The sequence below is a fragment of the Lithobates pipiens genome, unplaced genomic scaffold, assembly GCF_037356315.1.
Source record: "Lithobates pipiens isolate NorthernLeopardFrog02 unplaced genomic scaffold, aLitPip1_a1.2 Scaffold_1, whole genome shotgun sequence".
In the NCBI taxonomy this organism is placed as follows: Eukaryota; Metazoa; Chordata; class Amphibia; order Anura; family Ranidae; genus Lithobates; species Lithobates pipiens.
The window spans coordinates 160,320,187-160,347,986 of NW_027507685.1; the positions used below are offsets into that span (position 1 = coordinate 160,320,187).

Below are 27,800 nucleotides of genomic sequence, written 5' to 3' on the forward strand. Positions count from 1 at the left end.
CACGCCTGACAGCAAACTGGTCCTTTGTTCAGAAAGTTTGGCGACCCCTGTTGTAATGCAAAAGACTAACTGGGCAGGGCTGTTTTGGATGTGCAGCAGAGGCACTGCACTGACAGCTCAAACCAGAAGTTAGGAACAACAGATCAACAGGTATTTTCTGTACTTGCAAAAAAAAAGTAGTAACACACAGGGTAATGTGCATGTGTTTCAGAGATGTACTGAATGTGTTTTTTTTCTTGTTTGATTTGCTCAGACATACTTTAAAAACATGACAACCTAACCCAATTGCAATTTAAATAGGGAAAATAACATTGAGTGAGGCAACAAGACCTACCAGCAGTAATCCAGCAGATGTGGAGGAAGAACTGGGATGTAAACATGTTGCCAGTACATAGGGAACAACATTGAAGAAGATCCATGGATGCAGGCAGTCAACTGCAAGATTGAAAAGATTTTTAAAATGAAAACCCATAAAATGAAAACCAGCAATATATACGTAAAAAGCAAGATACTCCAAATGAAAGAGGTGCTGAAAACATTTATTTTGAGGATTTTAAATTTTTATCAAACACATTTGAATGTGAGATCATTTGGTTTGTATACCAGTACCTGACACAGAACATTTTGTGTTTACTACCATACTTTGTTTTAAAGGCAAAGTTCACCTTTCTTTTTTTCTCCCTAAAATCCAGCTCTCCTATGTACAAATATACCATTAATGCACCTTAGTTGCAGATAAATAAAAGCTTTATTTGATTTTGAGAACACAGCTTTACCTTAGCACTTGATGTATTACTTAGAAAGCTTCATCACATCCTGACATTAGATGTAGAACAGAGAAACCAGAATGACACAGGAAGGAGTTTACCAGCTGACCTCATTAGCACACCTTCACCCATTAACTATGTTTGCACAGCATCTCTCCACACATGGTTTCCTCAGAATCCCTCCAGAGAAGTCCAGGCCCTCATGCTAAACTCCTTGGGGCCACATGCAGCCCATGGAACACCCTTGAATGTAGTGCAAGACCTTGCCTGATTGGATACAGAGTGATTGGATAGATGTGTGTCCTCCTATTATATTGTTTTCGTAAATTATCTAGTTGTGCTTTTAGTGTCATTAATTGTTAACGAACACTAAACATAGAAGCAAACACACATATTGTCACATGACGGGTGAAAAAAATGCAGCAGTAAAAAACATGCAACTCTCACCACCCCAAAATGTCCCAATAGTTACTTTGTAAGGTGTAGTGCAGCCCATTAAAATCAACAGGCTGCTCTATGTGTGCCACTGGAAAAACAAGCCAAAAATCATGCTCTCCCACTACTTTGGGTATAAATGGGGCCTGAAAGTGAAATTGGTGCATGTACACAAAAGCAAATGCTTTTGTGTGAAGGCTCCATACACATCTGTGTGTTTCCATATGCATGGCAAACCACTCAGAAAATGCGTGCTTTGCCATGCGTTTCAGAAATGTGCTGCAAATGTGCATCGTGTTTATATAGTCATTACATGTTAAAAGCAATCCAAGTGTGACAAACGAACCAAAAAAGTTCTGGAGTTACTCTGGGGTGATTGTCTCTTTTCTCGTGTGAATGTGCTGCCCTATGTGTGACAAGTGAAAACACTTCAAAGCACCCAAAACAAATGGGTGTGGGCATGCGGGAATGTGAGTTTTTTTTTATTTTTATAAACGAGTTTATTGGTAATCAAAATAATAAAAGTTACAGTTTTTGAACATCCAGCAGTGGAGGAGAAAAAAAATAAAGAAAACATTTTTTAACATATAAAATCACAATTCAACATCCAGTAATACCATTACATTGTACTTATTTGATCATAAACATTATAAAACATAAAAGAAAGTTGTCCCAATGAGTCACGGTGACAGCAAGTCCTGGTCCTCGACTGGGGTGAGGGGAGAAGTACCACATCCAAAGGTTGCGCACCATGTTGGAGAGAAAGCTACCTAGCCCTTCCCTTGTCCACCTATGCAACCCCTACCCTAGTATACCAATAACACAGCCCGCCAGGTCCCCTGGTGTAGAACAGATTAGATTGGCCCTTCCACTAATGCTCTCCCGGTGGTCAAATAGCGGTTTAGTAGGGCTAGTCCGCACAGGTGTCCGGGTTATTAAGCCATCGGTCCCAGATCTTATTGAATTTGTTTGAGCAGCCTCTATGTGTATATATGACTTTCTTCATTGGCAATGTTAAGTTTACCTCAGCTATCCAGGCCCTGAGTGTCGGAGTCTCGGACCGCATCCACAGCTTAGCAATCAGCTTCCTAGTACTAAACAATGTCTTTTGCATAAAAACAGCATGTGATAGGTCAGTCGGAGCATCCAACACAAGGCCCAGTAAACAAATTTTGGGATCCACCTGAAGGGGGGAGCCCATATGGTCATATAGGAATTGAATGACATGTAGCCAAAATGCCTGGATGTCCGGGCAGGACCATATCAAGTGGTAGAATGAGCATGGAAGGCCCCCACACCGTGGACACACCGGATCTTGGGAGGGTTTGTATTTGCAGATTCTTGCAGGGGTGAGATATGATTTGTGTATAATGTACAATTGGGTCAACCTGTCTGCTAATCTAGGGGAAACCTGTTTAACATTGTCGAGGATCTCCTCCCAGTCCTCACTCTCTAGCGGACCAACCTCCTCTTCCCACCTGTGCTTCGCTACCTCAGCAATTCTGGATTCTGAGCATTTTCTGAGGGAATCCTAGATGGTGGATATCAGTTTAGAGGGCTCCTCTCCAACCATGACGCCCACCAGTGACAGCTCTTGAGGGTTAGGAAACCCCTCCACAAATTGAGCCCGGAGGACATGGGATAGCTGCGCGTAGCGAAACAGCATATGCGAGGGTATCCCAAATTCCCCCTGCAGCGCCTGGAAACTACGTACCCCCAGAGGGGTGATGACTTGATGCAAGTACACAACACCCCTGGAAGCCCATAGGCCCGCACCCGGCAGCCACTGGAGCTCCCCCAGTTGAGGGTTGTGCCACAAGGGCGTGTGGGAATGTACCCAGTCCGCACCTACCAACTTCTGAACGATTTCCCACACCCGCCTATGTTGAACCAGCAGAGGGGCGCGAGCCTTCTTGCACCTGTTGGTCTCCCTCCCCCTAAACAAGACCTGAAGGGGGGAGTGAGCATAACTATATGGATTTCTACATATCAGTGCTTGGTACCTGGGAGCATCTGATTTATGCAGGTGATAGAAATGGGAGAGCTGGGCGGCAATATAGTATGCATGGAAGTCGGGGAGCGCCGCACCCCCCCCCCCCCCCCCCCCAGTCGGTGGATTCTTGAGAGTATTCCAAGCCAATTGATGTCTTCCAGAGCCCCAGATGAAGGAATTAAGAATGGTGTCCAAGGATTTTAAATATTTAAGGGGAATGATAATTGGCGCGTGCCAAAATTTGTAAAGGAACTTTGGTAACAGAATCATTTTAACTAAGTTTATCCTTCCCATTACAGCAAGCCCAGGATTGAGTCTTGCATTTCAAGTATGAGATCAAAGGTTCAGGGAATGTGAGTTTTTTACTGCGTGAAGATGTGAATGAGGAATGACTAAATGAGTGTCCCACACTTCCTCCTATGTCCTATGTACTTGTATAAAGATGGCCATACACTATGCAATCTGATTGTACAATCTATGTACAATTTCCTTCAGATTTACCAGAACTATGCAATAGGAGGACCCACCTGAACAATCCAATTTGTAGCAAATCAGACAGGGCCTTGTACTTGATAGCGGACATGAGATCTAAACAGGATTGTACAATCAGATTATATAGGAACTGGGTGGAATATAGTGTTGTAATGAGGGAGGTGTGGTTCAGAGTGGTGAACACACTCTATCATGCCCTCTTCTGTGATGCTCAAGGAAATGAAGGCTTCTGGGAGATGGCCTACAAGAAATGAAAGCTGAGAGATGATCTACAGGAACTGATGGAATCTAAAAATTTAGGTAAACAAGCAAGATTTTAAATCTCCTGTGGATAAAGTAAGTCCGAGAATAGCACATTGGGATGGCTGGGTCAGAAATGACATTGGAAAACACTTCTATTTATTGTGAAAAGTGAAATTCTTCCTGAAAAGGTGAACTTATCCATTTAACACACACAACTTTTTTAATAGCATAAACACTGTGTTTTTTTTATTTTTCTGGATTGTTCAGGTCCACTTCTGGCACTGCAAGGAAGACATGAAAACCCTGCATATCAGGCACAGTCACACCATTTAAATAAGATGTTTGTACTTATTGTAAAAAAAATTAAAAATTAAAATAATAATAAAAAAAAATCTTTAAGTCTATTGAGGGACACTGAAATGCATTATTTCTTAGTGTACAAATGTAGCCATGGCTGTTAACCCTTAAAGCAGCACAGCAGAGCATCACTATTCTGGCTACAGCTCATTGCTCCCTCCATTCTGGAGATTAAAAGTGTTGGGGGTGAGAGCCAAAGGAGGGTGCTTATTGGCTGCAGCCTATGGCTGGGACTGGAGCTTGCCTCTAGCAACAGAAGAGTAGATTCTGCCACTGCGGGATCCGGGATTTAGCTCTGCCAACCAAACTTGAAAGGGGGACAGGAAGCCAGGAGCCTGAGAAACAGAGGGAGCTGGAGTCCAAAGGAGAGTCATAAGGAGCACAGGGAGGTGGACAGTCAGAGGGGAACCTGGCACCCCACTCACATTTAAAAGTACTCCAATCCTGGCAGGATGTAGTTAAACCCCGACCAGTGACTCTCCTTCTCCTCATACAGAGGGCAGTGCGAGAGGAAGGGGAGATCAATCTGCACCGGTCTGTGCGTTTTTCTGAGATTTTATAGTAAAACACAACACTTCAGCCATTTACAAGTGACCTGATAGCTAGTTCACACCAATGTAACTGTCACACACCAGTGCAACCACCCCCTGTGATCCTGCTAGCCACATCTGTCTCTGTGTCACCAGTGGATTCAACATCTGTCCCAGTGTCACCAGTGGATCCATCAATATCTGCCCCAGTGTCACCAGTGAACCCATCAGTACCAGTATCACCATCGCAACACTACCCAGCCACCATCACACAGTAGAATGTTACCAGTGCAGCCATCCATCTGTGCCAGTGTTACCAGTGCAGCCATCCATCTGTGCCAGTGTTACCAGTGCAGCCATCAACATCTGTCCCAGTGTCCCCAGTGCAACCATCAACATCTGTGCCAGTGTGTCATGAGAACAAGACTACTTCACGACCATTACATATTACAGTGTCACCAGTGTAGTCATCAACATCTGTGTCATTGTTACCAGTGTAGCTATCAACATTTGTCACTATTTCATCAGTGCAGCCAACATCTGCACCAGTTTCACGATCACAACAGTATCTGGCAACCATCATACCAGTATAGTGTCAGAGCCAGCATAACATAAGCATCATGTCAAAAAAATATATACACAAGTGATGGGTCTCTCACTTTAAGATTCAGATTCTGAATATGGGCATGGAGAGATATGACTCCTGGCTCACCCACCCCATTCACCATATTCCACTGTATTCTTCCATGATTACAAGGTCATGCTAGGGAACAATTATATAATTTCTACACTTCAATGCAATTTCCCTGTGTAATCCCTGAAATCATCCTGCATACAACAAATTGTATAAATGTAGTCCACTTATCATTTTTTTTTTTTTGTGCACCAAAATTTTCGCAGATTTATACTAAAATATTTGTATTGATGAATTCTTCATCTAGTTTACCGGCAGACAGGGCATTGATCAGTATATCCCAAGTAAACGTGTCAGAAATGGGACTAAGTTACACAAACTTGCGAGAGAGGCCACAGGGTACACGTATGACTTCCAGAATTATGAAAAGAAAAAAGTCACCTGGGGCCTATTCTTTGTTTTAGAAATACCTTATTAATTTACAGCTTTGTGTAAAAAATACAAATTTCCATTTTCTTTCCACATTCTCCAAAAACTTGTGGCAGAAAAATGTAATTTTCAAAAGACTTCTGATGCCTCTTAGAAAATACGTTGGGGTGTTTGCTTTTCAAAATGTGGTCATTTTATGGGTGTATCCACTATACTTGTGCTCCAGGGTCTCCAAAAAAGTTATAGCCAAGCAGGAAATAATGTGTAGTTTATGCCCCTAAAATGCCTAAAGGTACTCCTTGGATATTAGGCCCCTCTACATAAGTTGTGCTAGGTTGGTAGGCTGTGGAAAAAGGCTTACAATGTGGAGTTCCCATATTTGGGAGCAGTATCAGAAAAACTGCAAGTAGACTTATGTTGTGTATGAGAAAAAACCTTGTCAAATTGACAAATGTGAAAAAAAAAAAATATTCTATTTACTTTCATAATTTTCCCAAAAAAGTGGAAAACAATTACAATTTCCAAAAAATCACCATCCCTCTTACAAAATACCCTGGCCTGTTTTTGTTTTATTTTCAAAAAGGGGTAATTTTAAGGTCATTTGTACTGTCTTAGCATTTTAACCACTTTCAGACCGGACCATTTTGCTGGCTTAAGACCAGACCACTCTTTTTTGCGATTCGGTTGCTTTAACTGACAATTGCGTGGTCGTGCAACGTGGCTCCCAAACAAAATTGCTGTCCTTTTTTCCCACAAATAGAGCTTTCTTTTGGTGGTATTTGATCACCCCTGCGGTTTTTATTTTTTGTGCTATAAACAAAAATAGAGCGACAATTTTGAAAAAAAACACTTTTTTTTTTTTTGTTATAATAAATATTCCCCAAAAATATATAAAACAAACATTTTTTTTCCCTCATTCTAGGCCGATACGTATTCTTCTACATATTTTTGGTAAAAAAAAATTGCAATAAGCTATTATTGATTGGTTTGCGCAAAATTTATAGTGTTTACAAAATACGGGATGGTTTTATGGCATTTTTATTAATATTTTTTTTTTTTTTACTAGTAATGGCGGCGATCAGCGATTTTTATTGTGACTGCGACATTATGGCAGACACATCGGACATTTTTGACACATTTTTGGGACCATTGTCATTTATACAGCAATCTGTGCTATACAAATGCACTGATTCCTGTGTAAATGACACTGGCAGTGAAGGGGTTAAGCAGGGGGTGGCAGTGTAGGAGTTAGGTGTTCCTAGGGGCGTGTTACTAACTGGGCTTTGTGTTAGTGAACACTGACCTCTGCTCCAATCACATGCAGCAGAGATCAGCGTCACTTGTTGCTAGGCAGAACGGGGAGATGTTGTTTACAACGGCATCTCCCCATTCAGCCTCCTCGTCAGACAATCGCGGGTATCCCCATGCGATCGACTCCGTGGAACCCGCGACCCGACTCACGGGGGTCCCGACTGGTGTGCGCTGCCGGCGGCACGCACGCGATGGCAGGGCGGCAAATTCAACTGGATGTAACTGTACACCAATATGCCTGCCCGTGCCATTCTGCCGATGTACATCGTCGTGCGCCGGTCGGGAACTGGTTAAGGCCCAGAGAAATGAGACAGGCAGTCACTACCTCAGGATTGATTGTTTTTTAAATATATTTATATAACATAGTTTGTAGATACGATAACATTAATTCTAACTAAATAATACACACAGATTTTTTTTTCCACTAAAGAAATGTAGCAGAGTACATTTGGCCTGAATTAATGAAAAAAAGAGTATATATTTGCAAAGTTTTATCAAAAAAAACATGTTTTTTTTTTGAATGCTCTTTTTTCCCCCTTTATATTACCAAAACAGTTTAAAAATTGCACCTATCCCCCATGTTGAGGGCATGTGGCCTGGCATATTTCGGGGGGGGGGGGGGGGGGTGCTCGCTCGTCACCTCCCATTCCTGACCTGCCGGGCGGCATGTTTGGGTAAGGGTAAGAATAAGGGTATGGTATGGATTTAGGGGGGAGACCCCATGCCATTTTTTTCTTTACATTTTGGTGGAGGGGGTCCCCTTCGATTCCATATTAGACCGGAAGGGCCTGGTATAGATCTTTAACAGCATCCCGGGCCCCTGCTTAGCAACTACCTATATACAGTGTTAAAAAAAAAATGTAAAACACATTAAGAAATCACGTCACAAACACAACACTTGCATTTCTGGTGTGGTTCCATTGAAGTCTATTACCCGCAAATTAAAAAAAGTCCCTGACCCTTTCCAAAGACACACCAGCCGCAAAACGCATAGATATGAACTTGTACCATAGGAAACCATGAAAAAAGCACTAAAAAACGCATAGGTGTGAACCTAGGGCAGTGATGGCGAACCTTGGCACTCCAGATGTTTTGGAACTACATTTCCCATGATGCTCATGCACTCTGCAGTGTAGCCGAGCATCATGGGAAATGTAGTTCCAAAACACCTGGGGTGCCAAGGTTCGCCATCACTGACCTAGGGTATATGCCAGTGATTTTTAACAATGTTTGGTAAAAGTCAAATTTAATGCTTTATAAATAGACCCTTTAGTATATTGCTTTTATTTTTGCAAAAGCAATGTTTGACGTTTTAAAGTATTCTCTATCCATTGACTAAAGTAGTAGTTAAAGGAACCCCCCCCCCCCAAAAAAAAAAAACAGGTATATTAAATATACTCCTAGCAGGGCATAGTGTGTGTATGGGATCAGAACACATACAAATACTGCATTTATAATTTTTATGTATTTTTATGTTGGGGTTTTGTATAAATAAAGATCAGACAATTATAAAAAAAAAATGTAGTGCCTCAAAAGTCATATTACCATCTGTGTAAAACCAAATTGTCATATGAAATAAAGGATGTGGCACATGTTTCCAGAGCCAATATTATTTGGTATAGCAAGGAAAGTAAGCTACATTAGATTACATTTTTGTTCTTGGGTTAACATGCACTTTAAATGTCCTTTTTGTAATTTCAGTATATTTTTATAAATGGCACATTTAAAGCTTTTTATACGAGTCTGTGGCATTAAACATACTTAGCATCTATGTCTAATCAATTACAAACATGCTAATACACCTGTTTTTTTTTTTTTTTTTCTTTCCTTTAACTACTACTATAGGTAGTACAAATTAGTGTCCGGTTAGGAAGAGCAGCAGCATTTTTCTCCTGTTGTGCTAAAGATGCATAAGTGCATGTGAGATGCTGGTGGTCTGCCAGTGATGGAGGATGTGCACCAGACTCTTCATGTTTCATCACAGGGAACAAGCTGCATTATTTTATCTCAAACTGTGCTCAGCAGAAGGCAAGACCTTGTAACTGGAAGCTTCCCAAGCCTACACAGATGCAGCTTATTCTATTGTGAATGGGTAAACACACACACACATAAACTGTTTGCTTAATTTGTCATCTCACTGACTTAACACAGATACAAGGAAACCAGACAAGATATACATCCTATTTAATAGTAATGCCGCTGGAATCCAAATTATGAACAAGGACTAAAATTAAATGTAAAATCATAGGAAATTTACAACACATGGTCTTAGGCTCCATGCACACTGGCGTAAAAAATGTTGCTTCTACAGGAGTTTTGTGTTCTGCCTGTAGAAGCAACTCAATGTTATCCTATGTGTCCATGTACATTAGGACGTTTACAGGCATATTTTGAGATCAAAGTTTAGATAGAAGCAGGGAGGAAAAAAAAAAAACTTGTATCCATTTCTGATTAGAGCTCACCGTCAGAAAAATGTAAAACTGTCCTAAACACGTCTAAACTTTGTACAAACAATTCTCTATATGAGCGTTTTTTACTCCAAAGAGAACAGATTTTTTTGTAAGCCCAGTTTGCATGGAGCCTTAAGCACTTTTGAGAGTCCACAAAAATATCTGTCAAAGATTTGTATTTTATGTTGTCTTTGGGTCAATGGATAGAGAATACTTTAAAACGTCAAACATTGCTTTTGCAAAAATTAAAGCAATATACTAAAGGGTCTATTTATAAAGCATTAAATTTGACTTTTACCAAACATTGTCAAAAATCAAATCACTGGCATATACCATAGGTTCACACCTATGCGTTTTTTTGTGCTTTTTTCAGTTTGCAGAAACACACTACAGTCAACATGGTTTCCTATGGTACAAGTTCATATCTATGCATTTTGCAGTTGGTGCGTCTTTGGAAAGGGTTGGGGACTTTTTTCCTGTAATTTGCGGGTAATAGACTTCAATGGAATCACACTGGAAATGCAAGTGTTGTGTTTGTGATGTGATTTTTGTTATGTGTTTTACGGTTTTTATTTTAACACTGTATATAGGTAGTTTCTAAGCAGGGGCCCGGGATGCTGTTAAAGGTCTATACCAGGCCCTTCCGGTCTAATCTGGAATCAAAGGGGACCCCCACCACCAAAATGTAAACAAAAAAATGGCATGGGGTCTCCCCTCTAAATCCATACCATACCCTTACCCGAGCATGCCGCCCGGCAGGTCAGGAATGGGAGGTGACGTGCGAGCACCCCCCCCCCTGAAATATGCCAGGCCACATGCCTTCAACATGGGGGATGGGTGCAATTTTAGAACTGTCAGAACGCATGACAGCTTAATATCATGCAACACTTGTTGGTATTTACTCACCACAGCATTTTTTTTTGGTAATATAAATGGGGAAAAAAGAACATAAAAAAAACAAAAAAACAAACACATGTTTTTCTTGATAAAACTTTGCAAATATATACTCTTTCTTCATTAATTCAGGCCAAATGTATTCTGCTACATTTCTTTAGTGCCATCGCGTGCATGCCGACTGTGGCGCGTGTTGGTCGGGACCCCCATGAGTCGGGTCGCGGGTCCCGCGGAGTCGATCGCCGTGGGGATACCCACGATTGTCTCACGGGGAGGCTGAACGGGGAGATGCCGTTGTAAACAACATCTCCCCGTTCTGCCTAGCAACAAGTGATGCTGATCTCTGATGCATGTGATTGGAGCAGAGATCAGCGTTCACCAACACAAAGCCCAGCCCCCCACAGTTAGTAACACGCCCCTAGGAACACTTAACCCCTACACTGCCACCCACTGATTAACCCCTTAACTGCTAGTGTCATTTACACAGGAATCGCTGCATTTATATAGCAGTGATTGCTGTATAAATGACTGGTCCCAAAAATGTGTCAAAAATGTCTGATGTGTCCCCCATAATGTCGCAGTCGCAATAAAAATCGCTGACCGCCACCATTACTAGTAAAAAAAAAATATTAATAAAAATGCCACAAAACTATCCCCTATTTTGTAAATGCTATAACTTTTGCGCAAACCAATATTTTTATGTGTTCTGATCCCATACAACACACTCTATGCCCTTCTAGGAGTATATTTAAACTCCTATATAGGGAGTGACCCCTGGATATAAAAAGTCTACACACCCCTGTTAAAATGGCAGGTTTCTGTTATGTGAAAAAAAAAAAAAAAAAAGACAATGATAAATCATTTCAGAACTCTTTCTACCTTTAATGTGACCTATAAACTGTACAACTGTAAGATTTCGAGGGCATCTCCTGTGTACAGCCCCCTTCATATCAACCCACAGATTTTTTTTCAGATTCAGGTCTGGGCTCTGGCCATTCCAAAACTTTAATCTTTTTCTGGTGAAGCCATTCCTTTGTTGATTTGGATGTATACTTTGGGTCGTTGTCATGCTGAAAGATGAAGTTCCTTTTCATGTTCAGCTTTCTAGAAGAAAGCTTAAGGTTTTGTGCCAATATTGACTGGTATTTGGAACTGTTCATAATTTCCTCTACCTTGGCTAAGGCCCTTGTTACAGCTGAAGAAAAATCCAAAAGCATGATGCTGCCACCAAGATGCTTCACAGTGGGCGTGGTGTTCTTTTGGTGATGTGCAGTGTTGTTTTTGCGCCAAACATATCTTTTGGAATTATGGACAAAAGGATCAACCTTGGTTTCATCAGACCATAACACATTTTTGCACATGTTTTTGGGAGACTTCAGATGTGTTTTTGAAAAATGTATCCAGGTTTGGAGGTTTTTCTTCATAACAAAAGGCTTCTGTCTTGCCACTCTCTACCCCATAGACCAGACATATGAAGCATATGGGATATTGTTGTTGCATGTACCACACAGCCAGTACTTTCCAGATATTCCTGCAGCTCATTTAATGTTGCTGTAGGCCCTCTTGGCAGGCTCCCTGACCATTTTATTTTCATCAATTTTGGAGGGATGTCCAGTTCTTGTTAATGTCACTGTTGTGCCATATTTTCTCCCCTTGATGATAACTGTCTTCAGTGTGTTCCATGGTTTATCTAATGCCTTAGAAATAATTTTGTACCCTGCTTCTGACTAATACCTTTTAACAATGAGATCCTTCTGATGCCTTGGAAGCTCTCTGTGGACCATGACTTTTTCTGTAGGATGTGACTAAGAAAATGTCAGGAAAGACCTACTCGAGAACAGCTGAACTTTATTTGGGGTTAATCACAGGCACTTTAAATTATGTCAGGTGTGGACTGACTCCTATTTAACATTTGTGATTGCTTAATTCTGAATTCTGAGCACAGCTACATCCCCAGTTATAAAAGTGTGTGCACACTTTTGCAACCACATGATTTAATTTATTTTTACCCCCCCCCCTCCCCCAAGATTTAATTTTGTTTTTCAATTCAGTTGTACAGTTTATAGGTCACATTAAAGGTGGAAAATTAAACTTTTTATATCCACTGTATATACTCATTAAGCCAGCTCTCTGTATTGCAGTGGTAATAGGCTGTGCTTAAGCTCAATGCATTTCTCAGATTCTTATTTCCGCTTCCTTTGGAGCAAAATATTATGCAAATAATTGTACATCATATTCAACAATAACATAATTTCCATAATACCTTTCATATGTCTAGGGAGTTCGAACACCCAAAAAACAGTGCCCAGGTGAAGACCACAGGGAGGGCAGCACCACCCCACTGAGGGCATCTAACATTACAGAGGCCAAACCGGGCACAATTTAAATTTCCCAATTTGTCTACTCTACTCTATGGGCAAAAAGCATAAATTAACTAAATTTTAAAAAGACCCTTTTCTCTAAATATATAATCACAATTAGGCGTCCATTTTCTGGGCTATATAGAGGCTTGTACCCACATTGAGGGATGCATGCAGGATGAATGGCAAACCAGGCACATCTCTATTACAACTTTGTGAAAAGTATGGGCTATTTGAATAGCCTATAGCAATAGGGAGCAATAGGGATCCAGAGCGAATACAAGAGTAGTAAAATTAACTAAATATTATGCAAATAATTGTACATCATATTCAACAATAACATAATTTCCATAATACCTTTCATATGTCTAGGCAGTTTGAACACCCAAAAACCAGTGCCCAGGTGAAGACCACAGGGAGGGCAGCACCACCCCACTGAGGGCATCTAACATTACAGAGGCCAAACCGGGCACAATCAAATTTCACAATTTGTCTACTCTACTGTATGGGCAAAAAGCATAAATTAACTAAATTTTAAAAATACCTTTTTCTCTAAATATATAATCACAATTAGGCATCCATTTTCTGGGCTATATAGAGGCTTGTACCCACATTGAGGGATGCATGCAGGATGAATGGCAAACCAGGCACATCTCTATTACAACTTTGTAAAAGGTATGGGCTACTTGAATAGCCTAGGATAAGAATAAAATCTCTTATGGTATTTTTTTTTCCTTTTCTTTCAAAGTGGTGAATTCTGGAGTTGAATTAAACTTTACCGTGCCCTCAGTCTAATTTAGAAACACCATACTATGGGCAGAGACTCTCCAGACATATCTGGGGGATCATTGAGACCGCTAATAAATATGTACTGGTCAACTGGGTGCATTACGTTCCATTTTTTTTTTAAAAAGCAGTGATTATTTATGTCTTTGTGATAATAGAACATTGCTTAAAGAGGAAGAAAACACTGATGAGTTTACTTCCTCTTTCATTCCCTGCAAAGGCAAAGCATAATGGAGTACTATGCATCGTATAGTAGCCCATTATGTGTCACTTACCTGACACAGGAGCCAGCGAAGTCGCCGCTGTCCCCTGTAGTCCGCCGCATCCATCTTGTTGGTGGGGTCTCGCAGCTCCGCCGCTATCATTCGGCGAAGCCGCGATGACGTCACTCCCGCGCATGCGCACGGGAGCCGACACGCGTGGCAGCTCCGTCGCTGAGAATGCCGCGCTCAGTGCACCTGCGCGCCGCTGTCTACGGCGCATGCGCCGTAGACAGCGGTGCCCGTTTTCGGGCAAATATCTCCTAAACCATATAGGTTTAGGAGATATTGCTTGGACCTACAGGTAAGCCTTAATCTAGGCTTACCTGTAGGTCAAAGTAGTTTGTAAGGGTTTACAACCACTTTAATTATTATTGTTTGTAGTGTAAAACCATTGCATACACCTAGGATAGAGTTCTGGGAGAAAACACTACAAATAGTCTAAAGACATCTTTTACATACAGTCAGTGGGTAATTAGAATTAATATAACACTTTTTTTTTTGCACCATTCTTATGGTAGCTCAACCAAGGTAATCACATATTTAACGACTTAAGGACCAATCCTATTTCTGATATTTGTTGTTTACAAGTTAAAATCAGTAATTTTTGCTAGAAAATTACATAGAACCCCCCAAATATATATATATATATATATATATATATATATATATATATATATATATATATATATATATATATATTTTTTTTTTAGCAGAGACCCTAGAGAATAACATGAAGATAATTGCAATACTTTATGTCACACCGTATTTGTGCAGTGGTCTTACAAACACAATTTTTTGGGAAAAAATACACTTTTTCAATAAAAAAAAAAGAAAACAGTAAAGCAACCCTACTTTTTGTATAATGTGAAGGATGATGTTATGCCGAGTAAATTGATACCCAACATGTCATACTTTAAAATTGTGCACGCTCTTGGAATGGCGACAAACTACGGTATTTAAAAATGTCTACAGGTTACCAGTTTAGAGTTACAGAGGTGGTCTTGTGCTAGAATTATTGCTCTGACGATCACGTCAATACTGCACATGTGTGGTTTGAACACCGATTGCATATGTGGGTGCAACTTGCATATGCATTCACTTCTGCGTTCAAGCTCAGAGGAATGGGACACTTTCATTTTTTATTCTTATGTTATTTTTTAATTTTACACTGTCCCTTTAAAAAAAAATCCTTGTAATAGAAATAAGCAGGACATGGCTTCTTTAATGTGAGATCCGGGGTAAAAAAGACCTCAGATCTCACATTTACACTTAAAAGCAAAAAAAAATAAAAAAATACAGTAATTTTACTTTTTATACAAAAAAAGAAAAGAAAAATGGGCCCCTTACTTTAAGGCCGGAGGGCAGAAGTGACATTTGACATTGCTCCAGTCCTCCAAGGGCATAGAGTCGGGTGGATGCCATTTTGCCCTCACACGACTTCCTGCCCGTATGTCCAGCACACTGGATCATTTCCGCAGCTACTGACGGCTCCGGTAAGAAGTGAAAACAACCAGGAAGCAGCGGGAGGGGCACCTGTGTTAAATATACCGGGTTATGGCAGCTGTCTGCTGCCATAACCCCAGTATATAACATCAAAGTAGTGACATACATACATGGTGGGCGGTCTGTAAGTGGTCAAAGAAATGGGTTTTTCGTTAATTTTATTGATATATGCCGTTTATGGCCATAATTGGATGATATGACACATTATTTCCAATTATCTCATTAATTGCTGTAAATGTAAATTCACTATAACCTTATGAGTTATTTACCTCACAAACCAAAAGCACTTGGTAAATACCTTATAAAACGCTGTTAAAGTCACTTCACTAAAGGAAAGCGATAAATAAATGCATGAGGTAAATAGTGGTCCAGGCATAAGGTATTTAAGCAAAGTGAAAAAAATAATCGAAAATTTGAAGAAGTTTCTACCTTTTTGGATTAGTGGTTTATCAACAGTAATGGCTAAACCTAAATATGTAAAAACACAGAATCATTGGGGCTGGTTTACTTAAATAAAGAAAAAAAAATGTTTTTGTTTTAAAGTGATAGATTTTAGAGTGAAGAGGGATTAGAACCCTTGTCAGGTTTTTATTGCTGTCTGTGCCCCCATTAGGGAGATTCACACTCTATTTACCCTGTTTTCCATTATCATTGAAAGTGAAAGAAAATCCCAAATTTTGGGTTGTCCCCAGAAAAGTAATAGAGGGGAAAACTTACAAGTTCTGGTGACCTGGGGGTGTCCAAGGCATTCTTTTAATGCGTACGGATTTCCTCTCACTTCCTGTGCTGGCTATGGGACAGAAGTGAAGGGACATCTCCCTAATCACAACATTGACTTTTTTTTTTGGCGGAAGAAGGGTATTTATATATATGTGTGATTTTTGATACAATTTTCATTCAATATTTGACATTTATGAAGATATTTTGTTTTTACTTAATTGAAGTTCGCTGTTTTTGATATGCCCTTTATTTCAGTCATCAGTATTTCAGTCATCTTTTTTTCTTTCCTATTAATACATTTGCTGCAGGGGCCGTGCTTACCTAGTGAGTTGGCATATTTCTATGGTTTAAACCAATTCCCCTCTTTATTAGCACCAAATACTGGCAGTGGTTCTAATCCTTCTCCACTGTTTCCATTCCAATAGATATTGTGTCATGATATACGGTATTGAATGGTTTCATGAGTAAAATATCTCATATTTTGATTAAATAACTTATGCTTTCTTTTACTATAATTTTTTTGTGAATTGCAAAAAAAAGTTTGAAAAAAGCTAACATTTTGTTATTTTATCTCAGATTTTAAAGTGGTTGTAAAGGCAGAATTTTTTTTGTTTGTTTATCTTAATGTATTCTATGCAGCCCCCATCTTGATCCAGCGATGTTGTACGAGAGACTCGGCTGCCCAGAACTCTCCCTCCTCATTAGCTGAAATGACAGTGAAGCATTATTGGCTTCTGCTGCTGTCAAAGTCAGTGAGCCAATGAGGAGAGAGAGAGGACGGGTCCTGGACCATGGCTCCATGCCTGAATGGACACAAGGAGCTGCGGCTCAGCTCAGGTGCCCTCATAGCAAGCTGCTTGCTATGGGGGCACTCAACAGGACGGAGGGGTCAAGAGCGCCAAAGAGGGACCCAAGAAGAGGAGGATCTGGGCTGCTCTGTGAAAACCACTGCACAGAGCAGGAAAGTATAACATGTTTGCTATTTTTAACAAAAATAAAACAATAAAAAAAAATAGACTTTAGAATTACTTTAAGAAGAAAAATAGTTTTTTTATAACAGCTTACCTGCAAAATACTTTTCTTGGAGTACATCATAGGACACAGATCCTTAAGTATTTACTTAATGGGTTATAGGCCACCTTCAGGTGTTAACACTGGTAAACCCTCATTAAGGAAGTTGACTCCCTATATAACCCCTCCTCCTTCCAGGAGCACATCCGTTTTTATAGCCAAGCAATATACTTATACCCCATAAAAAGTGGGACTTGACCTCTGTGTCCTATGATGTACTCCAAGAAAAGGATTTTACAGGCAAGCTGTTATAAAAATCCTATTTTCTTTATTGTACATCATAGGACACAGAGCCTTAAGTATTTACTTAATGGGACATACCATAGCAATGCTACTTGAGGGGAGGGAGACACAACCTGTAGGGCACCCCATACCTGAGGACTCATACTGCTGCCTGCAGCACACTGCGCCCGAAGGCGATATCCTCATTCCATCTTACATCCACTTAATAAAATTTGGTGAATGTATACACTGAAGACCAAGTTGCTGCCTTCCAGATTTAAATCACGGAGGCCTGGTGACGCACTGCCGAAGAAGCACCACTGCTCTGGTAGAGTGTGCCTTAACTTGAAAAAGGGGGAATCGTATCTTAGATTATAAGTTTGAATTCTAACTTGCAGAATCCACTTAGTAACAGTGGATTTTGATGCTGCCTGTCCTTTCTTAGGACCCTCTGGCAGAATAAATAAGACATCAGTCTTATGGATCTGAGCAGTTGCTTTTAAATAGATTTTCATTGCTCTCACCACATCAAGACACTATATTGACTTTTCTTCCCTGGAACCACTTTTGGCAAAAAGCCTGGACGAGGGCGTAACACCATTCTGTCTTCATGAATAGTCAAATATGGCTCTTTACAAGCAAGAGGAGCCAATTCTGAAACCCTCCTTGCTGAGGATACAGCAACCAAAAATTTCAGCTTCCTAGTAAGAAAGACTAAGGGAATATGTTGTATCGGTTCAAATGGCTGTTTTTGTAACACTGACAACTAAATTCAAGTCCCCAGGGCTTAAAGGTGATTTAACTGATAGATTAATCTGCATCACTCCTTGCATGAAACCCCGGACTAAAGAATGTGTAGCAAGGGGTCTTTTGAAATAAAACAGATAAGGCTGAGACTTGGCCCTTAATAGTACTCAGGGCCAACTTCATCTCTACGCCCAATTGTAGAAAGGCAAGAATTCTGCCTATGATATATCTCTGAGGGTGCCAACCCTTGGATTCACAACAGGAAACCTAAGTCTTCCAAACTCTATAATATATAGTTCTGGAAGCTGGTTTTCTTGCATTGATTAAAGTTGAGATAACTGACCTGAAAAGCCCATGTTTCTTCAGAATGTGGGTTTCAATAGCCAAGCCGTTACATTTAGCATTCTTAAAGTAGGATGGAATATCTGCCCCTGTGAGAGCAGGTTTGGCCTTAGTGGAAGGGACCACAGATCCCCCACTGCCATCTTTGCAATCTCTGCATACCACGACCTTCTGGGCCATGCTGGTGCTGCCAGAATAACCAAGTTTCTTTCCAGCTTGATCCTGCAAAGAAGTCGAGGCAGCAATTGAATAGGGGGAAATGCATAGATCAGTGAAAGCTGATCCCATTATCACCAACACATCTGTTCTGCATGCAAATGGATCCTTTGTTGTGGACACAAAGTTGACTAACTTTATGTTGCACTGGATGCTAGAAGATCTATGTCCGGAGTCCCCCATCCTTGAGAAACAGCCAGAAACATGTCGGGGTGAATAGACCATCCCCCTGGGAAAAATCTGCTGGTGGCACAAGTAGTGCACGTGCCAATTCTCTATTCCCAGAATGAAGACTGCCGATAGGCACAGAATATTTCTTTCTGCCCAAGTTAGAATATGGTTCACCTCTCTCTGCACTGAGAGATTCTTGGTGCCCCTTTTGGTGATTGATATAGGCTACAGCCATGGCATTGACGGGTTGGATCCTGTCAGGACAATCCCTTAACCTGGAAGTCCAGGCTTTTAGAGCCAGATGCACTGCCCGAATCTCTAGGATGTTGATGGGCAAGGCTCTTTCGGTTGTTGAACACTGTCCTGTAATGTGTCCTGTAGTCCACAGAAAGAGCTGGAAACAATGTAACGGATAACTACCAGTGTTTTCTGCTGCACTGTTAACAGTTTAGTGGGCTTCTGTCATGATCAACAGGTATTCATTCTGTGGTTTTATCAATAAAACAAAACACATATATTTAACAGACCAAAAGAGAAGTTTATTGTTAGGGATTACATAGTGTGTACATGTGTGCATGGAGGGCATGGAAAAATTATGATATAGTCTACTAATTAGGTATATACTGACCCTTTCAGTAAGTTATTGTAGACATCCATTTGAGGGGTGCTCACTACAGCATATCGCCACACAAGCAACAGACTTTGTTATGGAAGTTTTACACAGCTACGATATGTGTAGTGGAGGTATAAATGTGTTATTTAAATCACCCCCACACTTTAATGGAGATATCTTAATCAAGGAGTTTAATAGGTCGTTTCATCCATTTATTTTCACAAAGACAAAATAAACATTTCAATAAAAATTTAGAGAATTTAGTAGAGCCAAACAAAAAAAAAAAACAGTCACTACACCTTAAAAAGAAGCTTGGTTTGTCTCCAACAGATAATGTCATGTTTTAGTCCCTCAGTAATGTATTTAACGTCTCCCTAATGTCCATTACACTACACAGTTGTGTAGGAAGTTACCAAGATAAAGAACCACTTAACCCAAATAATACCTAGTATGCACAACTTCACACTGTACTTAACTTCTGACCCCTTTTTATCGAGAGGACACATGAACAGCCCTAAATTCCTTTACAAAATGCACTAGAAAGCTATCCAATGCATTTAAAGAATAACTGTGATAATGTACCTGCCTAACTTTTCTCTAGTTTAAATGCCTCTTTAAGCGTTCCACTGTATAAATGCTAAGAGGAAACCGATCCAAAAAATGATGGTTTCTTAATAATCAGTCATTTGTAAATTTAAAACCCTACAATACCATTCATTTTTATTCAGCCAGATGACATATTGTTTGGTATTTAAAGCACAACGTTCAAAACATTATGAAAGGATTCTGCCAAACGTCTGTGTGAGACAACTCTAAGTGTATTAATTGCCTTGTTGAATGGAGGTTAGACTTCTCTGTTATAGCAAGAGCAATAAAAGACCAAGTTGTTATATGAGACTGAAACATTGCATGGAACTCTATCAGCACCATCAAAATGAACTACAACACTATGAGAGAGGTCAGTGCTTCTGGTACTTGTGTAATTTAAACAATTAGGATATTACTTCAAAACACATGTAGTGAAAAGAGATAAGAGAAATATATCAATATGCTTAAAAAAAATCTGCCAACCTGATAAAAACAAATCACTCAATATTATAAATGTTATTAGTTATTAAAATTATTTGTAAATGGTTTTGGTACCTCTCTCGGGGATGTGTGAGATCATTTTGTGCCCTAAACTGAATTTATGGGTAGTTTTTACAAATAGTACATTTGTATTGACAACTTGGCGAATTTTCACTATACATCTTTTTTTTTTTTTCTTTTACATGCACAGGAAGTGTATGATTTATAAAAGAAAAAAAGGAACAATGGCGCTCAGTCAATCGATGCGAATCACATTTTTATCTAAACTGAATATATTGAACAAGATATAATAAATCTCAGTAAAAGGTCTTCATAAGACAACTGTCCAGCAAAAAATTGTTTTAAAGTCACATACAAGGTGCTCACAGGTATACAATCAGTCCAAAATGCTGGATCTTGCTGGACGGACAAGGGATAATGTGTGCCCATCCACAGAAGGCTGCTTTTCTCTGGAGTGAAGCCAGCTCAAGTCATATAAAGAAAAAAAAAACAAATAGAAAAGTGTCACTCAGTAAAAGGTGATTTAATCCATAATAAAACTTATTTCTGTCACTTAGATCTGACATGCAGAAAGTTGGGCACACAAAGGAGTAAATACTGTATTCATCGGCGTATCCAGGAGTGCCAATAGAGCCCATGGGACTGCGGGGCACTGGGGGAGAGCCCGGCTGCATCTTGCATCTGGTGGACTTCAGAGGGGCTCGAGGAGATGGCGTGTGACGTCAGAGATACAAGGGGAACACAACGCATTTCTGAGCATGCACGGGACTCGTACAGAGCCAGCGTGCTCCTTTATCAAGTGTAAAAGATACAGGGGAAAACAGACTGACAGTTTTTAAATACCTGCAAAGCTATGGTGTGCAATTTAGACCACAAAGGGTGAAAGCAAAGCTGACAATACAAAGAACGATTTGCATATTAACCCTATCAGCAAAACAGGTTACCTAAAATCGCAACCTGCTCATGACAGTACAACGTTTTTTTTTTACACAGCAGATTATATTTATATGCCAATAAATTACGATGAGCCGATCATAATATTAAATTATAAATACCAAGGGAAGTATAATAATAAAAAATAATAACAATAAAAAATATATATAAAAAATAAAATAACAAAAAATAAAATATAAAGAATAATAAATAATTATTCTCGGAAGAAAAAAATGTGTTATTAAAAATTGGACCTATAAAATACCAATAAAAAATATATATCATTATTATCTACAAAGAAAGCTATCATCCCCAAATGGAAATAAAGGCGTACTATACACACTAAATCAAATCAAAGGATGGTACGTTTCTCAATCACCTCGTTGAGGCCATTAGGGGCAAGAGTATCCAAAGTTAAAATCCAGAATGTTTCACGTTCGCACAATTTCGAGAAACGTTCTGCTTCAGAGATATCACTAGGTATGAATTCAATCATCCATACTTGAAGGCCCAGCGTAGACTGATCATGGAACTCTAAAAAGTGTCATGGTACACTATGTTTATCGGAGCCCACTTCTGTGAGCCGGCGATGCTTGCCAAATTGTTGCCTAAGGGGGCAAATGGTGCAGCCCACAGATAACATTTTACATGGGCACATCAAACAGTAAACAACATAATTGCTGGAGCAATTATGAAATTGATTGAAATAATAAGTTATTCCTTTGTGAGTAAAGTTTTTTTGCCCATGGTTGACAAATTGGCAGGTTTTGCACCTTGGCTTATTGCACCTGTACATCCCCGTGAGTGGAATAAGACACAGAGGGTTCATATCCCGCTTTCATTTTAATTTGCTAGGGGCAATCTTATTCTTGAAGGTGGGGGCCCTACTATAAGTTAATTTGGATTTGTCATCCAATATAGAGCTCAACTGAGGGTCCTGTTTCAAGATACTCCAGTGTTTTCCAAGAATATGTTCCATTCTTTTGTATTGTCTATGGAACCCGGTGATAAAGCGTAAAACTGGTTTCACAACCGTAGGCTTCCTGCCCGGGAGAAAAGTGTTGTGTGCATGTTCTACCAAATGTGAGGGGTAACCTTTCTCAATAAACTTTTGTTTAAGAAGAACACTCTGTGATATATAATCGCAGTCTCTGGTGCAGTTCTGTCGTAGCCTACAGAACTGCCCTTTTGGGATGTTCTTTAACCACAAAGGGTGGTGGCAGCTGTCATATTGCAAATACGAGTTGCCAGTAGTTGGTTTGGTATAGTTTCAGGCAAAGATGTTATTGCCATCATGGTTAAGTTCAAGGTCAAGAAAAGTGAAGCTATCCTTGTTCCAAACCGCAGAGAACGAGAGGCCCATATTATTAGTGTTACAATATGAGACAAAATCGTCCACCTGGGATGAAGTACCATCCTAGATGATGACGATATCATCAATGTATCGGCCAAGGAAGTGTATGATTTTCCTGTATAATCATTATTTTGTTAAACATAATTTAGTCAAGACAGAAATGTAGATGTATAATGGCCCAATGAACACATGAACACAGTCAGGGTATTGCAGGGATTGAGAATAATCATGTTTTATTGTGAATCACAGTGGATGTATTTTCTACTATCTGATCTCTTTTTAACATACATCACCCACATATAACTTTTTTTACCTTAAAGTTAAACAGATCTCTATAAAGGGATTTAATTAGATTGATTACAATAAAACCGCTCAAAGCTCCTGACAAAAAACAAACAAGCAGAAAGCACAACAATCTGAGTATAGTGGTTTATTAAAAACTTGAATTAACATTTATGCATTCACATTGAAAGCGGTTACATACTCCTACCCCCCCCCTTTTTTTTTTACCTAAAATGGAATATCCCCTAAACCTGTATGGTGATATTCACTTTGCATGCAGCCGCTGAGGTCAGCGGCGCATGGAATGTGAAGGCTCGGTTGAAGGTCCGGTAGACTCTTCCAGACCTTGCCAGGAAGAAGACTTCCGCACACTGGCGCGGGAGTGATGTAATTGCGGCTCTGGCCACTAACAGTGCTGGAGTCGTGAACCCAAAAGAGACACTGAGGGCAAAATGTCAGCTCCCTTGGTGTAGACCGGGATCAGATGGCGACGCTTCGTTCTAAGGTGAGTATTTGATAATGAGCTAGTATGTGCTGCATACTAGCTCATTATGCCTTTGCCTTACATTTTTTTGTCTTTTGTTTAAAAAAAATTAAGAAATATGTAAGGGTATACAACCGCTTTAAATGAAAATGACAGCCATAGCACCCCCCACAAGGAGACCATGCTGGACAGACACAGGATGGATGGCCACATGCAGAGTTTGGCAGGGGGAAGGGCAGGCACTGCAGAGCTATGCAGGAAGCAGCTGATAGAACCAGCATGGAACTGACATGGGAATTGTAGAAGAAGTGGCAGTTCCGGGATGGGTGGGTGATGTGGGGCGTCAATGTGGGTCCCTACGTACACACCCCTTTCTCAAGCCTTATACCAGAATAGTGTCAGACCAATATGGGAGAAGGCTAGGGCAGAACGTTAATTGAATATTGCTATACGGGGGGGGGGGGGGATTATTTGACTCCATGCAGATTTTGTAAGTTTGCCCACTTACAAAGAAATGAAAGGTCTCTAATTTTTATCATAGGTGTATTTTAAATGATAGAGACAGAATGTCAACCAAAAATCCAGAAAAAAACACGATACAAATGTTATAAATTGAGTTGGAGTTCGGTGAGTAATCAGTATTTGATCCCCTGCCAACCAACAAGCTGGCTACAGTATGTGCTCATGTGGTACACAGATTAGTCCTGTCAATTTAAGAAGCTGCTCCTAGCGACAACTCATTATGTGTATATACACATATCCACAGAATCTTTCTTCCATTCAACCAACTGTTGGAATGATTATTTGTAAATGGAAGAATAACAAAATAGCTATCAACCACCCTCGGTCTGGAGTTCAATGCTAGATTTCGCAACATGGGGTACAGATGATCATGAGAAAAGTGAGGGATGAGCCCATAACTACAGCAGAAGAGCTTGTGAATGATCTCAACCATTTCCGGACCGCCCACCATCGTTATACGTCGGTACTTTGGAGGAGGATATATAGCTGCCATAACCCCGGTATCCTTGTCTTCAGCAGTCGGTCCTCTCTGAGGCAGATTCACTGTGAGATTACTTTTATTGGCAGCGGGAGAGCCCCCCCCCCACCATGATCTGGTGTGATTGTGTCTGTCCCCTTGCTGGGTATATCACTGCAGGGCAGAAGCAACGTCAAAACTTCACTTCCGCCCATAGCTCTTAAAGGGTCATTTTATATATATATATATATATATATATATATATATTTTTTTTTTTTTTTTTTTTTTTTTTTTATTGCATTTTAGTGTAAATATGAGAGCCAAGGTCTTTTTGACCCCAGATCTCATATTTAAGAGTGTCATGCTTTTTTTCTATTACAAGGGATGTTTACATTCCTTGTAATAGGAATAAAAGTGACACTTTTTTATTTATTTTTAAACAGTGTAAACATGTAAAAAAAAAAAAAAGATAGAATAATAATAAAAAAAAAAAATATATAAATGTGCCCCGTCCAGACGAGCTTGCACGCAGAAGCGAACGCATACATGACTAGTGCCCACATATGAAAACGGTGTTCAAACCACACATGTGAAGTATTGCTGTGATTGGTAGAGCGAGAGCAATAATTCTAGCCCTACACCCCCTCTGTAACTTAAAACATGCAACCTGTAGAATTTTTATGTGGATGGAGATTTTTAAGGGTAAAAGTTTGTTGCCATTCCACGAGCAGGCACAATTTTGAAGCGTGACATGTTGGCTATCAATTTACTCAGCATAGCATTATCTTTCACAATATATATTTAAAAAAAAATGGGCTAACTTTACTGTTGCCTTATTTTTTTAATTAAAAAAGTGAATTTTTTCCCAAAAAACTGCGCTTGTAAGAACGCTGCGCAAATACGGTGTGACAGAAAGTATTACAAAGACCGTTTTATTCTCTAGGGTGTTAGAAAAATAATGTATAATGTTTGGGGGTTCTAAGTAATTTTCTAGAAAAAACAAAACAAAAAAACTAAACAACAAATCTCAAAAAGAGGATTGGCCCTTAAGTGGTTAAGGCGGTTGGGTTCACAGTTACCAAACAAACCATTGGTAACACAATACACCGCCATGGGTTGAAATCCTGCAGTGCCCACACGGACCCCTCCTCAAGAAGGCACAAGTACAGGCTTGTCTGAAGCTTGCCAATGAACATCTAAATGACTCAGAGAAGGATTGGGAGAAATTGCTGTGGTAGATGAGACCAAAATTTAGCTCTTTGGCATTAACTTGAATTGCTGTGCTTGGAGAAAGGAAAATGCTGACTATAACCCTAAGAAACCATCCTTACAGTCAAGCACAGAGGTGGAAACAAAATGCTTTGGGACTGTTCCTCCGCTAGGTACAGGCCTACTTTGCCGCATTGAGGAGCCAATGGATGGGGCCATGTATTGTAAATCTTGGGTAAGAACCTTCTTCCCTCAGCCAGAACACTAAATATAGGTCGTTGATGGGTCTACCAGCGTGACAATGACCCAAAACATACCACCAAGGCCACAAAGGAGTGTTACACCCCTTTCACACCAGGGCGTTTTGCAGGCACTATAGCGTTAGAAATAGTGCCTGCAATCCGCCCTAAAGCAGCTGCACCATTGTGTGTAGTGTGGAAGCCCGAGGGCTTTCACACTACAGCAGTGCTCTGGCAGGACGTCAGAAAAAAGTCCTGCCAGCAGCTTCTTTGGAGCGGTGAAGGAGCGGTGTGTTTACCGCTCATCCACCGCTGCTCCCCATTGAAATCAATGGGGCAGCGCTGTACAGTGTCTTGCGAAAGTATTCGGTCCCCTTGAACTTTTCAACCTTTTGCCACATTTCAGGCTTCAAACATAAAGATATAAAATGTTTATTTTTTGTGAAGAATCACCAACAAATGGGACACAATTGTGAAGTGGAACGAAATCTATTGGATTTTTGAAACTTTTTTAACTAATGAAAAAAATGAAAAGTGGGGCGTGCAAAATTATTCGGCCCCCTTGCGTTAATACTTTGTAGAGCCACCTTTTGCTGCGATTACAGCTGCAAGTCGCTTGGGATATGTCTCTATCAGTTTTGCACATTGAGAGACTGAAATTCTTGCCCATTCTTCCTTGCAAAACAGCTCGAGCTCAGTGAGGTTGGATGGAGAGCGTTTGTGAACAGCAGTTTTCAGCTCTTTCCACAGATTCTCGATTGGATTCAGGTCTGGACTTTGACTTGGCCATTCTAACACCTAGATACGTTTATTTGTGAACCATACCATGTCTGGGATCATTGTCTTGTTGGAAGATAAATCTCCGTCCCAGTTTCAGGTCTTTTGCAGACTCCAACAGGTTTTCATCCAGAATGGTCCTGTATTTGGCTGTATCCATCTTCCCCTCAATTTTAACTATCTTCCCTGTCCCTGCTGAAGAAAAGCAGGCCCAAACCATGATGCTGCCACCACCATGTTTGACAGTGGGGATGGTGTGTTGAGGGTGATGAGCTGTGTTTCTTTTACGCCAAACATATCGTTTTACATTGTGGGCAAAAAGTTTGATTTTGGTTTCATCTGACCAGAGCACCTTCTTCCACATGTTTGGTGTGTCTCCCAGGTGGCTTGTGGCAAACTTTAGACGAGACTTTTTATGGATATCTTTGAGAAATGGCTTTCTTCTTGCCACTCTTTCATAAAGGCCAGATTCGTGCAGTGTACGACTGATTGTTGTCCTATGGACAGACTCTCCCACCTCAGCTGTAGTTCTCTGCAGTTCATCCAGAGTGATCATGGGCCTCTTGGCTGCATCTCTGATCAGTCTTCTCCTTGTCTGAGCTGAAAGTTTAGAGGGACGGCCAGGTCTTGGTAGATTTGCAGTGGTCTGATATTCCTTCCATTTCAAAATGATCGCTTGCACAGTGCTCCTTGGGATGTTTAAAGCCTGGGAAATCTTTTTGTATCCAAATCCGGCTTTAAACTTCTCCACAACAGTATTACGGACCTGCCTGGTGTGTTCCTTGGTCTTCATGATGCTCTTTGCACTTTCAACAGAACCCTGAGACTATCACAGAGCAGGTGAATTTATAGAGAGACTTGATTACACACAGGTGGATTCTATTTATCACCATCAGTCATTTAGG

General features: G+C 40.2%; 1 protein-coding gene across 4 annotated transcripts in view; it reads right to left on the reverse strand.

Annotated features, from left to right (window-relative positions):
• Positions 1–27,800, reverse strand: part of DENND1A (DENN domain containing 1A) — a 1,535,852-nt gene that overhangs the window by 774,882 nt on the left and 733,170 nt on the right. For all 4 annotated transcript variants that reach the window (XM_077478826.1, XM_077478827.1, XM_077478824.1 and 1 more), the window contains exon 10: positions 335–435. In XM_077478826.1, the coding sequence (XP_077334952.1) occupies positions 335–435 (101 nt within the window). The remainder of the gene's footprint in view (positions 1–334; positions 436–27,800) is intronic.